The following is a 20,227-nucleotide window of genomic DNA, read 5'->3' on the forward strand; positions in this document are numbered from 1 at the left end:
GGGTTGCAAAGTGGCTTGCAGATGCCCAGCAGCTGTGGCAGACTAAAGGAGCTATGAAATTATCAACTGGATCCAAAGAAAGGTGTCAGCTTATGTGAACTGACTTTAAGATCAGGTGATCTTCCAAGATTGAGGATCAGACTGGTTTAATGGAAGCTTGAACTTAAACAGTAGGCTTGATTTTTGCCTTAATTTTGTAACAGATGCCCTTTCCCATAAAATGTGCATATAAATCAAAGTACATCATTAAACAATGAAGTATTTAATAAGTGCATGTGGTGAAGGTGTGGTCCTGGGCTCAGCTGCAGGGGAGGGGTGGTGCCAGGAGGCAGGTGAAGCCACAGGTGGTAGCGACTGGAATGATGACAGTGTCTTTTCTTTTCGTAGTGAAGCAAAAGACGAGCATGGTGTGTGTGTGAGCTGAGACCAGCGCTAAGTGGAGACTGTGGCATTGTGTGTGTACATGACAATAAAAACTGAGAACTGTGAACACAGCCATCGCGTGTGTGGGTCCATCTTACAGTGCACACAGTATGTTAAAGAAAAATCTTGTCAGCCATATCATACTTAGCTGTGTATAATACCGATTTTCTGTATTAGAAAAGCTTTGCCTCCTACCTCTCCACAAACAAGTTCTTTCCTGTTCCCAGAGAGTACAAACAAGTCAGAATTCTGTAGCAAGACAGCTGGACGTCATCCACTGAAACAAATAACATGCATCCATTAAACATCAGCAAAAAGAAACGAGAAACTTTGAGGGAAAACCAGTACAAAAAATAGGAAAGTATATTAGAATATTCCTATTAGAAAATCCATATAATAGGAATTCTGTGCAAACTGGGAATATAAAGAAGGCTTTCTTTTTCTAAATCAACTGTTTCCCATCTCGCTTTTGGTGTATTTAACTGTATTTTGTTTATTCTTTTCACTTTTCTCTTAGCTAACTGTGATAAATAACTACAGTATGAAAAACAACTATAAAAAAAGACAGTAGAGAACAGCAAACACTGAGCATGGAAACTCACAAAGCAAGTCCACTCCAAACTCGTATGTTTTGATATGCTCAAAGAGGGCAGTGAGGATAGGCAGCAGTGCCACTGTCACATAGTTTATGCTTTGACTGACGCTCTTCATCTGGGCACGGGATTGCATGAACTTTCCCAGTTTCAGCATCTCCAGCAGCTTCTCCAAGTCTTCTGCTGCATTCTCAAAGAAAGTCTTTAACCCGACTTTTACCAGCTCCGAGCCAGTCTTCATCACTGTTCTGTAGGAAGGAGGGAACAGAAAGGCTAGTATGCATGCAAAAATACTTTTTTTTATGAGTTTAAAGATAATACATGCGTGTCTTTTATTGAGCTTTATTACAAGTCTTATGAAGTAATACGCACTTACCTAGTGTCAAGTGAGTGAGTAAGGATGTGCAGACAGCTCACCATCATTGCTGAATCACTTCCTGTGGGATATATTTAATGTAGATACTCGAAAGGATTGCAAACAAAAAGCCACACAAACATATAAACAGAAGCAACCTTACCAAAGAGAGAAATCCTGTGTCTGACAAGAGCTGCCAGCTTACAGAACAGACTGGAAAAGAAAGGAAGTAAGAACGAAACTGAAGAAGATGTTAGGAAAAAGCAACCGAGTGAAAGAAAACAAGAAAGGGCTTTATGAAAATACAAGAAAACACACTGATCAGCAAAAACATGATGACAGTACCTGGTGACCATCTCCTTCTCTTTATTGGAGGCACAACCACAACTACTCAGGTTCTTACTAGGTGTAGACAGGAAGTACAGACAGTGGTTTTTAAATGTTTGATCAGTCAGGGGAAGCAACACCTGCGGAGAAGAAATAAACACTTAAATTAATAAAAATAAAAAAAGTAACTACAACAGCACATCAGTGGCTCAGCTGCAAACAGAGCTCCCAACCTTGGCAAAGAACTTGATTTCCTGGTCATGAGGGGATTTGTCGGTCTTCCCACTGGTGGCCATCGCCTCTGGATTAAAGATGTTGAACACCAATGTCAGCCAAGGCTTTTAGCACTGAACAGTACTAAAAAAGTACATCAGCATCTGCGTATAAAAATCCAGCAGACTTACCAAGATGAGCAATGAACTCCTGGGCAGAGTCAACATTCTTCAGCAACCTCTTAAGGAACTTGTAAGAAAAGCGTTTTTCCATTGATGATGAATCCTGCTCCATGTCCTTCAAGCCTCTGTGAGACAGAAACACTACTGACTACTAGTCAAGAGTCAAATCTTTGGTTTATTATCTCAAAATTTCAACTTACTCAGCAGTTTGACTCAGAAAGTCAAAACTTTAAGGTACTAACTGTAAATTTTGAGATAATAACAGAAAATTTTGAGACAGCAACACAGCCAAAAAATGCTTTTTCCAGCAGTGGAAACAAGCATCCATAGTAGCAGAAGTGCTCATTAGGATTTTCCCCAAGTTTTCAGTATAGCACTGGTAAAGTGCTATACAGTTGCCTAAATTTTCATTTATTATTTCTTTAAAACGTGAGCATTAGGAGGCTGACCTTGTGATGGCATAGCCGCTAATCTGCAGGAACTTGAAGAGCTCCTGGGCCTTCTCTCTGTCTCTGTACTTCTCTTTAGCTGTCAAGGTATCATAGGGTACCAGCAGTGGGTGGGTCCCTCCTCCTGGACAAGATTGAAAAGTAATTTCAGGCGCTTTCTTTTGAACACAAATAAATAACACCTCGACTGCTGTTCATAAAACTTCACTACGATTTGCACACCTTTGCTGACAAGCTCAGTTTTCTTCTTCTTGGCCCAGATGTTGTGGTAATTTTCTGCAACCACCTCCACCATGCCCTGCAGAAACGGAAAAAGTGCAGCTTTACTCAGTTTTTTTGTATTGTGGATTAGAAGATACATGGGAACATTTAGGAAGAGTCAAATGAAACCCAACCTGCAGCTCTCTCGACAAGGTGACATTGTGCAGATCCATTGGAGCGGGACTGAATCCATTAATCTACAAAGTAAAAAAGAAGCAAATTGCTTTTGAATCAGCGTTTTAGCTTTTGCACATTTTGCCAGCTAACAAAAAACAGCAAAGGATAATACAGATGAAAGGATATGATGGATGGCTGTGATTTATGAACAGCAAACGGAGAAGTTTTAACTGCCAACATCGCTAACAGACTGAAAATTCATCTATTGCCCTTCCGCTGTCATCCCTACTGGATCTAGCAGATTTATCATTTAGGCTACTAAAAGACATCTGCAAGTAAATGTTGTAGACAAAATGCTAATATATGCATATATCCACACTTTACTCATAGTCAAGTCTTTTCCATGCTGCATTTCTGCATCAGTGGCTTTTAATCGAATATTTCTTAAGATCTGCTAAATGTTAATTGTAGAATTTTTGTTCACTGACTCAATAAAAATGATCCCTACCCACGCTTAAAATCTGTGTTTTAAATGCTACGCTGAAAATTCAATTCAATTCAATTCAATTTTATTTATATAGCGCCAAATCACAACAAAAGTCGCCTCAAGGCGCTTCATAAAAGACTAGCAGTAAAAATATCTCCTGTCTGAAAAAATGTGAATATTTTCTTTTATTTATTTTATTACAGTACGTGCTTTGAGCTCTCTATGGATCAAAAAAGACTCTTTATTCTTTAAGTTAAAAACAAAACAGACATTTCTCAGTTCCCAAAACACAGATTTCCATTAAAAAAGTGGTCTTGAGAAATTAAGCCTTCATTAAACTTGTATTCATTACTGATACAAGCCATCGGGACTGTTGCTTGGTGTTTATTATTCTTGCATGACAACAATGGTCCTGCTATTTACTTTTTAATGGGCTCCTGTTATAAATGATGTCTGCTTTCTGTAGTGTGAATCACCAAAGACGGAAAAATGAAAAAGGAGCGTCTAGGGAATTGTTGTCAGTTGATAAGATAGTAAATATGCATCACAAAAGGAAACATTTATAAATGTGTTACCTGGGACTCCGAGATCTTCCGCTGTTTTTCGCTCTCTCGTTGCTGGAACATCGCCTCACCCTCTTTGGTCCTCTCAATGTTCCAGCCCATAGCCAACATGCTCTTCAGTGACTCTCTCACTGGCCAGCGATACGTTTCTCTCTCCTACAGAATGAACACATTCACAGTCTAACACCTCTGTCCTGTATAAGACATGCAGGACTATATAGAATAGGCCTATAGACCAGATGTCACAGCTTAACAAAATGTGAAAACATTTACACAAAAATCAAACAAACACACATGTATTTCTTTTCAAACTTCTGATAAAAATGTCCTTAAAAATCTTAAAATCATTACTTATGATGTGGCTTTTTTCTTGCCGTCTCAGTAAACCGCCTCAGAGAGTTTTCAGAACATAAGTGTGTGTCTGTCCACCTTAGATAGTGTATGAATTTGTTTGTCTGTGGCTCCACCCTTGCATATTTTCTGGCTACCTTAGTAGGAGTTTTAGAGTTTATCTTACAGAGTATATTTGGCCTTCACCTCTAGTTTTTGACCCAACACCTGACACAAAACCTGAGTGGTGCATTTGCCCCTTTGGTTGATCCAGCCACTGTTCACAGAAGCCTCATCAGAAATGCTCTCAAGCTGTCAAGGTGCCATTCTTCAATAAGGGTGACCAGGAGAAAAGACTGAGGCATGCCACAAAGACAGGACTGAAAAACGGTGCCAACAGGTGTTATTGAGTGATAAATCCAAATTTAAATTTTTTTAATCCAATTGTCATTAATATGTAGAGAAGAGGTCACACTGGAGACTTTCTTATGGTCTGGGGCTGCGATTCAGCCAGTGCTGTTGGAGATCTTGCACAACTGATGGAATTATGAATGAAATAGCAAAAACGATTGTGAGATTTTGATCCACCATACGATATCTTGTAACACATTTTGTTACCAATGACTTCATTTTTCAGCATGACAATGATCCCAAAAACGAAACGAAACGGAAAAAAACGAAAAAAGAACAATTCTTTTCCAGTCTAATTCTTCTATCCAGCCATGGATTGGCCTCCCCAGAGCCCAGACCTCAACATTTTTAAAGTATTGTGAGATTATGTTGACAGAGTACAGAACAAAAGGCAGCCAACATCTAAAGAAGAGTTTTGAATGTCTTTCAAGAAGCCTGGAAAACTATTTCTGAAGACTAATTAAAGAAACTGAAAGACAGTTGAGAGTTAAAGAATAAGGATGTCCATAGCAAATAGGGCCATCACACTGCTTTCTCAGCTGTGTGAGCACTAATGTGCACGTACCTTCTCACTCAGAGATTTATAGGGCTTCAGGAGTGGATGGGTTTTGGCCTGCTCATCCACAGTGTCTCCATGTTTCCAGCCCACTGACATCTGCAACACAGTTTATTTCAATTAATTACACCATCTCGCATTTTATTAAACCATGAAATGTAAACTGGTTTAGTAAAATGGCTGAGACTACAAAGTACAATTACAACTTTGCATTTCTTTGGATTTTGTACCGACCACGCCTTATAACATAAATCGACTCCAAGCATGAGTGAAGAAGACACTGAGAACACGAAGGCACGAACCTTCTCTGAGGACCACTTGTCATGGGAATGCTCTGCATATTTGTTGGCAATGTACTCAAGTTTTTCAGGAAGGGAGATACTGAAAAGTCAAAATTGTGTTTAAGTCATAACATATAAATAAAAACATTTAGAAACATGAAACATGCTGCTTTAACAAAGCTGCATTTTTAGAACACTTACTTGGCAGTGCTGATGGGTTTGGGGTCAAAGTTACCCTGTGCGTCCATTGATGCCTGCTTCTCCAGCGTTGCACCTAAACTGGAATCCACAAAGTCTGGAGGCAGGGCCCCAGCGATTGCACACAGGCATGACTTGGCCATTTTGAAAAGTTCAGCATCATATTTCTACAAAATGTAAGAAGAGAGGGAAAGGGGTGCTTAGAAGTTTCACCATTTCACTTTTATTTTTTCAGAACGTGTCTGCTGAGACAACTACGGTGGAGCAGAGTAGGATCAGCCCCCCTCCCAAAAAGGAATGAAAATGAAAGATGGAAAAGTCTGCACCATGTAGTGACCTGTCACAGACTGATAAATGATTCATCTGATTTGGCTTTGCCTCAGCTGCACTGCTCACAAGCACTTCATTGAGCTTTCACTTCACTGCCTCTGACTACTGAGAACTTTTCTCTCAGGAGATCCACACTCAAGTGTTGAAAACTCAAGATTTAAATAAATAAATAAATAAGAAAATATATATATATATTTTTTTTAAATATCCCAGAACAGAGTTTTACAAGCACAAGCACCACTCAGCTACCAAACATCTTGTTCTGCAAAAATGCGGATCAGAAAAATACCACTTCTAGTCCTGGTTCATTATCGGAGAACAACAAATACGCAAAATACAGAGAATTTTTGCAGCTCTATGCACACTGGGCCAGCTCATCTTTAATAATAAATACTTATAAATAAATTCCTGGTTGTACCTTATGAGAAAGGGAGTCAAAGATTCCCCAGAAGAGTTTCTTGGTGAGAAGGAGCTCCTCCTCAGAGGCAGTACCAAAGCTGCCCATACCAGATGGCAGGCAGTAGTACTTCCAGTTCTGCTCGTAGTGATTGGTCAGCAGCTAGAAATAAGAAACACAAACACGCACAAAAATTCCTGAATATTTTTACACTCCAATTGCGATTGCTACAATCATGTTGTTTAACTCTGGAAGTTAGGAAGACAACGGGTTCCCAAATTTTACATTCCAGTGATTGCCTGTGTTATTTCTTCAATAACCTTTTTGACTCATACATCAAACACATTAACAAGAAAGTGTTTTGCGTCTCACCCGGAGAGGTATCTTGCAATATTCATTGAGCATTGGAACGTCGAACACCAGACGTCTGAGCAGCTGCTGCATCATAGAGGGACGCAGGTGTCTGTGAAATAAGTGCAGAATTACATCTGTGTAGGCGGAATATGATTTTCTCTTATGTACATGTGCTCACATCCAAGAATATTTTAAGAACTGTGAGAAGGAAAACTTTTTTACACACAAACAAAAAAAGATGCAACCATTGAAACATTTGAAAAGTGAAGCCAGTGCCCTAAACCTGCAATATTTTTAATGGCCTGCAGGGGGAAAATCCAGATTTCTTTAATTTAACTCAGCTAAGACTAAATAAAGCTAAAGAAGCCTTACTTGCAGATTGCCAGCAGACACTCTTCAATGGCATCCCTTTGGGCTTTGGTGAGTGAGCGGCCTTTTGACAGCCTGTAGATAGTCTGCAACGTGGAGTCAACCAGCTGTGCGTAGTGCTCTGTGCTGCCAAAGAGAGTGGCACAGCGGGTCAGCAGAGGCAGCAGAGCTGAGCCGATGTACCTGTTCATGGCCAGCGCAGTCTCTGTGGTGCTCAACACCTCCTGTGAGACAGAGAACAATGCATGTAACTGAAAAAGGAAGAGCAGCCCAATCTCTACACGCAGAGATTAACAGAAGGTGGAAGTGATTATAGGTTCCGCCAAATGTAAATATTATGCAGTTCTCTAATAGCAGAAAAGGACAGCAAAGCTGAAGATCTTCAATTTCCACTGATGTCACAGATGGGGATAACTGTATTCATTAAAACCAAAGTTTGAAGTCTTTCTGTAACTTCTTGTTATTTTTGTGGGAAACAGGTTGTGTTTGTGATGGTGTCATTTACCTTTTGCATGTAAATTAAGTTCCAAATGTAAAAAGTTCCTGATGGATACTTTTCAAAACTGGAAATGGCTTACTGTGAGCCATTCAACCATAAATAACGGCCAGACAATTTGTTAGTAGAAAATGAATCTGCACTAAGAGCAGTGAAGGTGGGAATTTGTTCACAATTTTCTCCCTTTAAAAAACAAAAGAATAATAACAGAGCAAAGTAAAGGACTAAAGGAAAATAACCATAATTGAACTAGTTGATAATTACTTTGCTGTTTTAGACTATATTGAGTTATATTTGATCCATAGACTATACATAAGACATACATAACATATTTTGGGTATGTAGTAAGTGTGATGAGAGCAAAGGTTCACTTAATCACCTGTCAAGTCATTTTAAATGGCTCCAAGTGTGTACCTTCGATGCACAAATTCTCCTTACAAAGAGCAAAAACTCACCAAAGGAAATCCAAACTTTATATCTAGTTTCTTATCATCTATCAAAGCTCCTCGGTCTGCAGCTCGTTTTTACCCTTTTGCCACTTTCAGGATCCTCTGGCTCATTGATTTGATTGACTGTTAATCTGTGCTAGACTGATAAATGGATAATTCAACCAAAATATTTCAAAAATATTTCTTTCAAAGTGCTCGCAACTTCCCAGATCGTTCTGTGTAGCAAATGACCGGATAAACTGGGTTACGAAAAAATGTAGTCTGAGTGAAGTTTTTATACTGAACTGTTTAAAAGCTAAGGGTGACCTGATCAGTAGGCCGATTATTATGTTAATATTTCTGAAAATTTGCAACAGGCTTAGTGACTGTTCTGAGCAATCGGTGCTCATGTTTGATAAGACTAGAAACCTTCATTTCATTATCAGTAAATGACAAAAGACTTAAGATCTCAAAAATGTAACAGGAGCAGAGACGACAGAGACGATTACACCTGTCAGGTACAACTAGAGCTTACATCCTTTGCATTTGCAGAGACTAAAATGTACTTTTTCAGGAAGTGGATACAAATTCTTTGGCAGGTAGTCATTGACAAAATGGGACTTTGAAGGTGAAAGTGTGTGTGTGTCGTGAATGTTCTAGGACTTACCGTGTCCAGAGACGCCGAGGCTCGGAGGTCAGGCAGGAAGCCAACCTCCAACATCTGGAGCAGGAAGCTCTGGTCCTCGATGCCGTAAACTCTGTCCAGGAAGAGCACCATGGGGGCCTTGTGGTCGGGACAGAAACAAGCTGACATGTCCGGTTCGGTCACTGTGCCATCTGAAGGTTGGTGGAGCAAAACAAAAACCAATGAAAGGGATTCACTGAAGAAAGTTTCAAATGCAACATGATTTCGGAATAAAATTAGGCTTTAGAGTTTAAGGGAAATGTAATCCCAGACACGATAAGCTGAGGAAACCAAGCATAAATGTGAAATGTTTTTATTTTCTGGTGTTCTTGCTGTTGAGCATCGTTGTAACCCATCATTTTATAAGCAAGGCACAAAGTAGAAAGGTACTAAAAACACAATGTAGGCATATTTGTTTTCCACAGAGATGTAGAGGGAAGCAAAGGCTCTCTCCTAAGTGATGTCTCCTGCCATTGCAAAGGCACTTACAATAATATACGTCTAGTTAGCAGAGCTGTGATGATACTCTGCAGAGTTATGAAATTATTTCAGCTTCCTTAATCTGGCAGTACGACACACATGCTGTACCAGGCAGAGTTTTTATTATTTGCCGTAGGCAGTAAGGTAATGCGGCATGTTTGTTCAGCAGGATGTGGCAAAAGGTTTGTGATCTACAGCAGCCCGGGTTTGCCTGTAGAGTATAAATTAGATTTTTAATCAGACTACCGTGCACCTTCAGCCTTGAATCTAAACCAAACAACATTTTTCTTTCCCAGGTAGACATCCCGTCTCACCTTAATTTACTTCTGTTTATGCGTTTCCTTTTAACAATCAGAAACCGCCTAAAGCAAACTTAGACCGGCATACCTTTATTAACGACAGGCATTTTGAGGGGGATGCTGATGACGCCCACCAGGTCCGAAGTGGGAACCAGAGAGCGCAGGATGGCTCTGATACGCAGCGCCTCACCTTTACCTGCATTGATAAGCTGTAAGAGATGCACAGGCACAAAACAAAAACAATCTTTCTCTGTCCCTGTGACAGTATACAGAATCTCATTCTTCAACTCAGGCTGTTGTCGAAGGCCTTACATGCATCTCAGGAGCACAGCGTCCCAGCAGGTCAATGAGGGCAGAGTAGAAGGACATGATGGCGTTGCCCATGTGAATCACTTCCCCTTCCTCCTCACCAGACCTGAAACAGACAAACACACTATATAAAAATTATACGCACGGTATAATAAATATTATCCTGAACACGAGAAACATTTCTTGGAAGTTGCAGACGAGCTCTGCAGGGTGGTTTGAGGATACGACGGGCAACAGAGGCGCAGTAAATTAGGCAATTTTGTGAGCATTTATAATAATGTTTTGGCACAATACATGATCTCCTTGCAGGCTATTCTGTTATACATATTGATTTTGAGCAGCTTTCCAATCTCTCTCCCCATTTCAGGCCATACAAACTTTCAACATTAAAATGCAGTCAGTGTTACAGGCTTCGTATACTTATGTAGAAAGGCAGGGACAAACAGCCAATGCCAGGGATAATGTATTCCTTTCTTTTACATATTCTTCCAGAAAAGTACCTTTTTTAATACTGTCCTTAGGCTCCAATTATGATTTAAAATCTCTGATATTTTTTTATTCAAGACTTGCTTTAATAACACCAGGGTTGCAGTTGCTTTATAAGACTTATATGTTTCCAGCAGTTGAAAAAGTTTTTCATTTTTTCCCCTCTTTTTTTAAAATGTCAAACTCATCCGAGATAAATGATCGCTTAAAAAAATCTGTGGTTCTTAAATGTGTCTTCAAACACATCATGAATGTGAATTTAGCTGCTGAAGTAAATTATATTTTGCTATATAAAGAGTAAATTAAGAAGATTTTCTTGTTTTGGTAGGAGTTTTTTTTTTTTTTTTTTTTTTTTTAAAGAGAGAAAACAAAAGACAATTATTTGATAAAACTCCACTTTCAAACAGCAATTACCTCTCTCTTTCTCTTCACTGTTCTCTTGCTGGGCAAAGGCAATGAAATAAACTTAGATCTCTTTTCCCGTAATGTGATATGGCTCTATTAAGAGGGTCTAGCAGCAAAGAATAATGCTGGTTTAGCTGAGCACACAGGGAAATCTAACTAAAAGTAACATTTCACACAGAGACCCAGATAATGAGAGCCTTAATCACAAGTGACTGGCTTTAGAGTTTCTGAATGTGTTTCTTAGTGTCTCGTGGTGATAAAAATGCTGATTCAGCATATTTTAAACACTGTGGAAAAAGAAAACAAAGAACTGGTGTCGTTTTTACCCAGTAGTGACTCCAGCAGGAGTCTTGGGCAGGTCCAGGGCAGGATCTTCAGAGATCTTGATGGCCTCTTCCATGGCAGCCAGCAGACCCTGACCACCCTCGCCCCTCAAGGCTGGGCCGAAACACTCTGGACGTCTGATGAGCAGCTTCACCACCACGTTGGCATTTTCCTCCACGCTCTCACCTGGTGTGAGGAAGAAAAAAAAAAAAAAAAAAGGAAAAAAAAGCAGACCAATGGAAAGGAAAATTGTTATTATCCCCAAAAGGAAAGGTGAGAGTCAGCTAGAGTGTAAAACCCCTGAAAGTGGTATTCAGCACCTGCTAAAGCACCGCTACATTTTTTTATCCAGGAAAAGCCGACTCACATTTCCACGTGAGTCCTCAGCAGGACCCTGGCATCCTTCCCCAGTGGATTTTTTAATTTCTGTGCAGTTTTTCATTTCTATTCCAAAAACAGCATCACTGTTAAATCCCCTGCTGCTTTAATACACAATACTCACATTTATACAGATAAAATCACCCTAGACTGTTTCTTTGTTGTGATGCCATTTTTTTGTTTTATCTCAATACTTATTTATTGCTCAGTTACACATACTCAGCGACTTAATTAGATTATATTTTCTTTAAAATGTCTTTAAAAAGCATCTCGGAGGTGTCCTCGGGAGGTTGAAGCTATCGGAAAGTTTTTCTACAGGGAGTGCAGAATTATTAGGCAAGTTGTATTTTTGAGGAATAATTTTATTATTGAACAACAACCATGTTCTCAATGAACCCAAAAAACTCATTAATAGCAAAGCTGAATGTTTTTGGAAGTAGTTTTTAGTTTGTTTTTAGTTTTAGCTATTTTAGGGGGATATCTGTGTGTGCAGGTGACTATTACTGTGCATAATTATTAGGCAACTTAACAAAAAACAAATATATACCCATTTCAATTATTTATTTTTACCAGTGAAACCAATATAACATCTCCACATTCACAAATATACATTTCTGACATTCAAAAACAAAACAAAAACAAATCAGCGACCAATATAGCCACCTTTCTTTGCAAGGACACTCAAAAGCCTGCCATCCATGGATTCTGTCAGTGTTTTGATCTGTTCACCATCAACATTGCGTGCAGCAGCAACCACAGCCTCCCAGACACTGTTCAGAGAGGTGTACTGTTTTCCCTCCTTGTAAATCTCACATTTGATGATGGACCACAGATTCTCAATGGGGTCCAGATCAGGTGAACAAGGAGGCCATGTCATTAGTTTTTCTTCTTTTATACCCTTTCTTGCCAGCCACGCTGTGGAGTACTTGGACGCGTGTGATGGAGCATTGTCCTGCATGAAAATCATGTTTTTCTTGAAGGATGCAGACTTCTTCCTGTACCACTGCTTGAAGAAGGTGTCTTCCAGAAACTGGCAGTAGGACTGGGAGTTGAGCTTGACTCCATCCTCAACCCGAAAAGGCCCCACAAGCTCATCTTTGATGATACCAGCCCAAACCAGTACTCCACCTCCACCTTGCTGGCGTCTGAGTCGGACTGGAGCTCTCTGCCCTTTACCAATCCAGCCACGGGCCCATCCATATGGCCCATCAAGACTCACTCTCATTTCATCAGTCCATAAAACCTTAGAAAAATCAGTCTTGAGATATTTCTTGGCCCAGTCTTGACGTTTCAGCTTGTGTGTCTTGTTCAGTGGTGGTCATCTTTCAGCCTTTCTTACCTTGGCCATGTCTCTGAGTATTGCACACCTTGTGCTTTTGGGCACTCCAGTGATGTTGCAGCTCTGAAATATGGCCAAACTGGTGGCAAGTGGCATCTTGGCAGCTGCACGCTTGACTTTTCTCAGTTCATGGGCAGTTATTTTGCACCTTGGTTTTTCCACACGCTTCTTGCGACCCTGTTGAGTATTTTGAATGAAATGCTTGATTGTTCGATGATCACGCTTCAGAAGCTTTGCAATTTTGAGACTGCTGCATCCCTCTGCAAGATATCTCACTATTTTTGACTTTTCTGAGCCCGTCAAGTCCTTCTTTTGACCCATTTTGCCAAAGGAAAGGACGTTGCCTAATAATTATGCACACCTGATATAGGGTGCTGATGTCATTAGACCACACCCCTTCTCATTACAGCGATGCACATCACCTAATATGCTTAATTGGTAGTAGGTTTTCGAGCCTATACAGCTTGAAGTAAAACAACATGCATGAAGAGGATGAAGTGGACAAAATACTCATTTGCCTAATAATTCTGCACTCCCTGTAGTTTGTAATAATACTTTTTATGTAACACACTGCACGGTAATTAGTTTTTGCACATTCAATTAAAATCCAGATATTAAACAAGACTCGAATAAAAAACAAAAATCAAGTAAATCATAAATCACACACATAACACAACAGCGCCACATAAATATATATCCACCAAATATCCTTACCACATACGAATATATGAAAACACTCAATATAAAATATAGTTTTTGCTTTGTTTGCTTTGCTTACCCCTTGCCAAATTCCCCTCCCCCTGTCTGTCTCCTTTCTCATTCCCATGTTGTCTTTATACCACGTGTTCAGCTTTTAAGTATTCTTTGCACCATGTAGGTTTAGCCTGGTGTCTGACCTTGTCTGTTCTCCTGACAAAGTCGAACTGACCACGTGTATACTCAACTGTATGCCACAATTAAAGCCTCTTTGAACTTTAAGATAGCCTCTGGTGTCATGTATATCACGCTTGGGTACAAGCGGAGGCTTCACACAATGGTACACTCAGATATCGACAAAAAACTTCTGTGTTTACAGGATAACTCCACAAGCAATGTTTTCCTGCTTTATTTAACATTTTCCAGTCTGTTGCACTTCTAATCAGCATGCTGATGGGTGCAGTCAGCATGCTTTGTTGTGAAACAAACCAAGGGCCAAGTATATCACTGCACCAAAACGAGCAGAGGAACAGAATTGCCATGGATGAAAAGTCATCTTAGTGTTCAGTATAAAACATACCGTTGCAGAAAACGGCGAACCTCAGGAATGAGAGGTAGCGCTCTCCCTCTATGGGGTTCCAGCCGAGGTCTGGGTATCCCTTAGCCACCAGCATGGCGCAGCTCTGAAGACCACAGCCTGCTAGGTATGTCACCACCTACGGTCAAGCAATTCTGCTTCACTCCTGGGTATTATAATGGCACACTGTCTTTCTGACTCAGTGTCAGCAACAGTGACAGCTTGAAAGCCTCTGCTGAGCTAAGCTTTTCCAGCTGTCACAAAATCATTCAGCACTTTTTCATAGAAAACTTTGGTGGCCTGAGCTTTCTATTCCTATCTGACTTGCTTCCTCTATAATTGTATGTGTCATCTGAGTAGCACTGCGTTCTAGCATTGACAGATGATTAGCACGTATTCTTCCTCTTCTGTGGCCTCCTCGAACTTTATGAACACTGAGCTGCACATAATTGGAAGAACATGTCTTGTGGGTTGGCGAAAGCCAGATTTTAAACCAAAACCAACACGGTGGCCTGAAATGTGTTGGCAAAAACTTTCAAGATGAAGAATAAACCTAGCAGCAGAATGCAATGCAAGGTTTAGACAGTGAATAAGATCCTGTATCCACATCTAAGTCTTAATGTTTGACTTCATAAATAACTAAATGGATCCTGCATATGTTTTATAGTACAATCTGTTTTAGTATTTGATGATAATATGAACATGTGATCAGTATACTGGTTGTACATTTAGCTAGTTGTACAGTTCAGTTTCATTCACAACTTTCCAAACTAATTTTAAACACTACATCTGCTAAAAACAACAAGTTATGGTCAGAATAGAAACTGGCTACAATCTAATGAGCCTGCAAACATAAAGTGCTGTGTGATTTTTAGCTGTGCTGTTGAGTATTTCTTTGAGTAAGGCTGCGATTTTATTCGTCATCAAACCTTCTCCAGATCAGGCTCCTCCAGGGCCAGCGCCAGACCGTTGTTGTCCATCACTGAAGACGCTGCGACATCCAGCGGAGTGGAGCCCCGCATAGCTTCAGAGGCTAAACACACACAGAAACAGGCTGTCAGCAACAGAGCAAACTTTGCATTAGTTTTGCATTAAACAACAGGGGGCAGTGGACCGACACAGCACATCAATCTTGATATTCTCCAGTCTGCATCTTTGAAGCTCAGAATACCAGGTCCCATTAATCAGTTTGTCAACACCTGCCCTTTTTGCAATATTACTCCATTTTTAAAGCGTCATTGCAGTCGAGCAGATACTACAAAACCACTTAATATTGCAGCACAATGCAGACTATGTTACATATTATTAATTTATAGGAAAACGTGGCTTGTAAAAGAGGCAAATTCTAAAAGTGTCATATAAAAAACGGCAACAACTAGTGTGTTTTCATTCAACTGTCCTCTTCAGATCATGTGACCCTGTCCTCTTCCAGAGCCAGGTGCTTTAGTTTACGTGTTACACAGGCACGCAGATCTCTGTGACTCATGTCCTGCTCTGCACGCCTGAATAACCCTCATTTACTGCTCGCCATTCTTCTCTCTATCAGCTGCCTCCCTCTGTGCCCCTTACACTTTCAACTTGATATACTGGCATTTTGAAATCGAGCCTGTTACTCTTCTTCACCAGCTGCTTCCCACAATATCAGCAATAAGTCTGCAGTTAAAAAAAACTGTTGTAGCCCGTAGCAACTATTGGTTTCTGCACACATTATGTAGCAGCAAAAAAGTTTAATTGACGCAGTATGGAGAATACTTGGGAACATATTCAAATGCCAAGGCATCCTCATAACCAGTGTGCTCTCCACTGTCTGTTTTTGCCCCAGCTTGTTCCTTTCCTTCATATTAAAAAAAAATCTATTCAATTTCAGATTTTTCATGTATCAGGACATAATAAATAAAACCATCTAATCCTCATCAGGTTCTAAAATTAGGTAAATACTTCCTAACCTGTACCATACGTGACAACATAGCAGTATATATTTAACAAAAATTGAGTCACAATGTCAAAGAAGTGTATGAAAAACATAAGTACACCCTTACAGATTTCATAGAATTAAAAAGTTGGAGCCACGTGTTGCTCATCGAATACACCTAATCGTCAGCAAGTGTGAGCACCTCCATAAATGCAGAGGTTTTGCTGGTCTGAAACATTCAGGAGTGTGTTAACGCAATGCCAAGGAGCAAAGACAATAGAATTGGCCTAAAGGCACAACTGTTGTTGCCCGTCAATCTGGGAAGGGTTCTAAGACCATTTCTAGTTTGAAGTTCATCATTCTACAGCGAAGAAGATTATTCAGAAGCATACAAAACAACTCCCACTTTTCTCAGGAGTGGACATCCCTGCAAACTAATCCCAAGGTCAGACTGTGCAATGCTTAGAAAAAAATGCTAAAAGCCCAAGAGAAACAGGATTTGGGCATGTTGTAGTCATTGAGGCAACCATGAACTCCTTTGTTTACCAAAGCATGTTAGAGTCAAATATGAAGCCATCTGTCCAACAGCTACAGCTCAGCTGATGTTGGGTCATGCAACAGAGCAATGGTCCAAAATGCAGCAACAATTCTACAACATAATGGCTAAAAATGAAAAATCAATGTGTTGCAATGGCCCAGTCAATGTCTTAAGACAGCTGTGCATAAATTAAGTTGAGTTTTTTTTTTTCAAATAAATAATGAAAAGGCAAAATATACTTACCCAATCCGACGCTGCTGTTCTCCAGCAGGTAGCTCAGGTGGTCAAACATGGCTTTCTGGTTTTGCCGGCTAATACGGCAGAAATAGCACAGGAAGCGACAACAGCTAGCTACCATCTTGGGGAAGGCGATCTCCTGTGGAAGAAAAAAGTAGACTGTATGGATCAATCTGCAGCCTTTGAAGAGGCAAGCACCAAATAAGCTGCAGTAGGAGCTCAGGAATATTAGAATTCTTTTTAATGTCACTACAGGATGCAGAGTACTAGATGCTTGGGTCTGATAAAGGTATCTAAACTATCATAAAGAGTATCATGGAATCAATAAATAAAATGTATTTCCTGTTTTGAACACAGAAACTGAAAAATTGTTTGACCTTCAAGCCCTTTTGCATCTAATGCTTTTAGATCTGTGCCATCCTCATTTTTCTAAGTCCTCACATGGGTTCAGTCCAAGCCTCAGGCTGAGCATAAATCACAAGAGTCATTTGCTCTGTAGCAGAAATGCAGAAAAAGTAATTGACAGCAGAGAAGGAGAGAAACCCCCATTTTACTTTAGGCAGATTACAATCTGCAAAAATGCACAGCACAGAAAATCACACTTATCAGACAACTGACAAATATTGAACTTTCAATCATGCCAAAGCTTCCACCTCTAAAGGCAGATTTGACAGAAACTTTGAAAGCAAAAACAATTTTACTTTGAGAATATACAGCTTAACAAGTTTCTTTGTTGATTCCCCATATGCGGTCCTGCTGTGCGTGACCGGGAGCAAACTTTCTGTCAGTGTCCGAGTTCAGAGATTTATTCCTTCATAATATTCTATAAACCATCTGTCTTGATTGCGTGATAAAACCTACGACTCGCACAATCTCATAATATACAGCACCATGCCACGACTGAAACAACATCAGCGGTAATCAAACAGCAAATATTAAAAACCTGATCTATATTCACGACTGTCACTGTATATGGCCACAGCGAGCGAGGTACACGTATCAAGTGGCATGAAACCAGTCAGGAATTTATGCTATGAGCCTGTGCGATCACAGTGCCAGAGACAGACACGAAGGTCTGAATGTCTCCCTGAGGTCCGTCTGTCTGAGGTTCACTTCAAGCTTGGCACTGGCTGCAGCATTAAATCGCAACCAGCTCTTCCAGCTTCTGTCAGCACCACCCAAAAAGGACAGGTCTGAGTGGCCTCCTGTCACCCCTCTGATGCCTTTACTCCTCTGTCCTCTCCATTACGCTGCGGTTTTTCTGGGTATTAAGCTGTTTCTCTTGGCTCACTTCAGCCTCTTAAGATAAAATTTGTTTTCCTGAGATCGGTATACAACTTATTAAGCATTAAAAGTTCTGTCAGTCACAAACTCCAAACTCTTCCCCTAAAACTAAGCTTTGTAACAGAAAACTAACCTGCAAATGTTTCGCTAACAGATTTACTATAAGAGTCATTTTGCAAGCAAAAATACCCAAAACAAAAACAAAAACGCTTGTTTGCGTTCTTTAAAATTGATGATTTGCTCCTCCTTTTGCTACATTTAATTCATAACTGAATATTTTTGGCTTGAAGGCTAATTATTGACCAAAATAAGGAATGTGAGGAAAGTGCGTGGGGCTCTGAACAACTATGGAAACTTCTTTTTTTTGTATTTTGTATAGACAACAGCTTTCATTAACACTTTTAATTTTAAAACCACTTTTTATTAACACAATCTAAACATTAATCATGATGAATTGTACCCCTAATTATGGTGAAAGAGGCCACATAACGAATAAGAATCCGTCAAAAACATGTACAAACTTCTTTAAAAAAAGTTATGAACAGGATAAGGAGTTTTAAAGAACTTCTCCAAGAGTTAAGATTGGGAGCTACTGTTTCCATACATGACTAAAAAGTTAACAGTTTCAATGAATACGATCCATTAAAAAAGGACTGACTCGATAGTTTGTAGTGGTCAAGGAAAACCAAAAACATGAGCAATGTTAAGCTCACCTGTGACTTGTCTCCCCCAAGCACGTTCACCATGACCTCCATGACTGTCTCATGCATGCCCAGCACTCTCATCAGATTAGGATGCTGGTAGAAAACCTTGTTGTTCATGATGTCGCTAAGAACACAAGAAAGCGATTTATAAAGCCCACAGTACTGTAACAGCGGGAGAGTACACTGTTCACAATGACATATTTCTAGAATCAGGCATCGTTTTTATCGTTTATAACAGTGTGCGCATCATAATATATTTTCTTACCCGAGCCCATCAATCATGAGTTTCTCCTCTTCCTTGCCCATTCGCACTGATAGCAGAGATCTGATTTGACCCAGAGATGCCAGCAGGTTAATAGCATCTTGCACGGATGCGGCACTGATGGTGTACGACTTCTTCATGGCCCGAAGCAGTTCCCCGATGCCGTCATACTGTCTCCTCAGCAGGCTGAACATCACTCTGACCAGCTCTGGGTCCTGAATGTGAGACTCCTGAGCCCAACTGGTTATGGTCTGGGAGATAAGCTCCTTCAGGTTGGCTGGAGAAGAGACAGTTCAGTATTCTTAAATTGAGAAATAGAAGCAGTAAATAAAGGTTGCTCTACAATCATGTATCTGTCAAAGCTTCAGTTGATTTTTGTTGTCTCTCAAACCTTTGAATGAGCAAATTGGAGAAAAAATAAAAATCTATGGACCGGGCACTTCAAAAGCATTGTTCATTAGGAAAGATGGATGATATGCTCTTTATTTTTTCTCTTTTTGTTCCAGAGATATACAAAGACAAGCTAATTAAACTGTAGTATAGGTTTTAAAACTGTATCTTTTAAACTTTATCTTAAAGTCTCATAAAACGTCCCTCTTAAGGATGCCAAGCACCAATAAAACAAGGACCAGTGGAGAAAAACTTGAAGTCATATGAAGTTGTAGCTAAATGCTGCACCTCTCAAAACACTGCAATTCCAAAGCCATCGCTGAACTTTGAGCGTTTAAGCCAAGTAGCGCAACATCTGCTGAAAACAAAGAGCCGGATTCAAGCAGAATCACAATGAGACACGAGACGGTGTAGATGCCCTGAAGGTGAAAGTGTTGCAAATTCACATCTGCTCTGAATCATCTCAAACCATGGCTCACAAGGGAGTCACTGAAATCTTACGCAGTCTGCGTGCTAATCTGCAAATGACAGGCAAAAATATAGAGACATGAGCACTGGCACAGTGCTGTACTCCAAAGTCAGCATAAACCATGAATTGAATTGGCCTTATTAAAGCTCTTAGAAAATGTAAATTAGTCTATTAGTTGGAACTAATTGGGAGATTTAATATTTTGTCAATATATTGGATGTAACCCCACAATCATCTCCTGATGAGTCTATGAGGATGCTGACAGCATATCTGAAGCACACTAGAGTGATGCAGGAATATTAAGAGAGGAACAAACAAACAAATTTAATCACA

At 40.0% G+C, this 20,227-nt stretch overlaps 1 protein-coding gene across 9 annotated transcripts in view; it reads right to left on the reverse strand.

The window, feature by feature from the left end:
* ryr3 (ryanodine receptor 3) overlaps positions 1 to 20,227 on the reverse strand; it is a 113,677-nt gene that overhangs the window by 24,147 nt on the left and 69,303 nt on the right. For all 9 annotated transcript variants that reach the window (XM_084952471.1, XM_084952473.1, XM_084952470.1 and 6 more), the window contains 26 exons: positions 19,039 to 19,312; positions 18,783 to 18,897; positions 16,792 to 16,924; positions 15,028 to 15,131; positions 14,102 to 14,237; positions 11,111 to 11,294; positions 9,897 to 9,999; positions 9,673 to 9,793; positions 8,788 to 8,957; positions 7,200 to 7,420; positions 6,846 to 6,936; positions 6,495 to 6,635; positions 5,750 to 5,913; positions 5,570 to 5,648; positions 5,277 to 5,366; positions 3,983 to 4,126; positions 2,938 to 3,000; positions 2,765 to 2,840; positions 2,543 to 2,666; positions 2,103 to 2,218; positions 1,932 to 1,999; positions 1,717 to 1,838; positions 1,535 to 1,584; positions 1,393 to 1,453; positions 1,026 to 1,264; positions 619 to 700 (listed from right to left, as the gene is read on the reverse strand). In XM_084952471.1, coding sequence (XP_084808597.1) covers positions 619 to 700; positions 1,026 to 1,264; positions 1,393 to 1,453; positions 1,535 to 1,584; positions 1,717 to 1,838; positions 1,932 to 1,999; positions 2,103 to 2,218; positions 2,543 to 2,666; positions 2,765 to 2,840; positions 2,938 to 3,000; positions 3,983 to 4,126; positions 5,277 to 5,366; positions 5,570 to 5,648; positions 5,750 to 5,913; positions 6,495 to 6,635; positions 6,846 to 6,936; positions 7,200 to 7,420; positions 8,788 to 8,957; positions 9,673 to 9,793; positions 9,897 to 9,999; positions 11,111 to 11,294; positions 14,102 to 14,237; positions 15,028 to 15,131; positions 16,792 to 16,924; positions 18,783 to 18,897; positions 19,039 to 19,312 — 3,271 coding nt within the window. The remainder of the gene's footprint in view (positions 1 to 618; positions 701 to 1,025; positions 1,265 to 1,392; positions 1,454 to 1,534; positions 1,585 to 1,716; positions 1,839 to 1,931; positions 2,000 to 2,102; positions 2,219 to 2,542; positions 2,667 to 2,764; positions 2,841 to 2,937; positions 3,001 to 3,982; positions 4,127 to 5,276; positions 5,367 to 5,569; positions 5,649 to 5,749; positions 5,914 to 6,494; positions 6,636 to 6,845; positions 6,937 to 7,199; positions 7,421 to 8,787; positions 8,958 to 9,672; positions 9,794 to 9,896; positions 10,000 to 11,110; positions 11,295 to 14,101; positions 14,238 to 15,027; positions 15,132 to 16,791; positions 16,925 to 18,782; positions 18,898 to 19,038; positions 19,313 to 20,227) is intronic.

Source organism: Perissodus microlepis, chromosome 15 (genome assembly GCF_051167445.1).
Source record: "Perissodus microlepis isolate ML-2025 ecotype Zambia chromosome 15, ASM5116744v1, whole genome shotgun sequence".
NCBI classification, from domain to species: Eukaryota; Metazoa; Chordata; class Actinopteri; order Cichliformes; family Cichlidae; genus Perissodus; species Perissodus microlepis.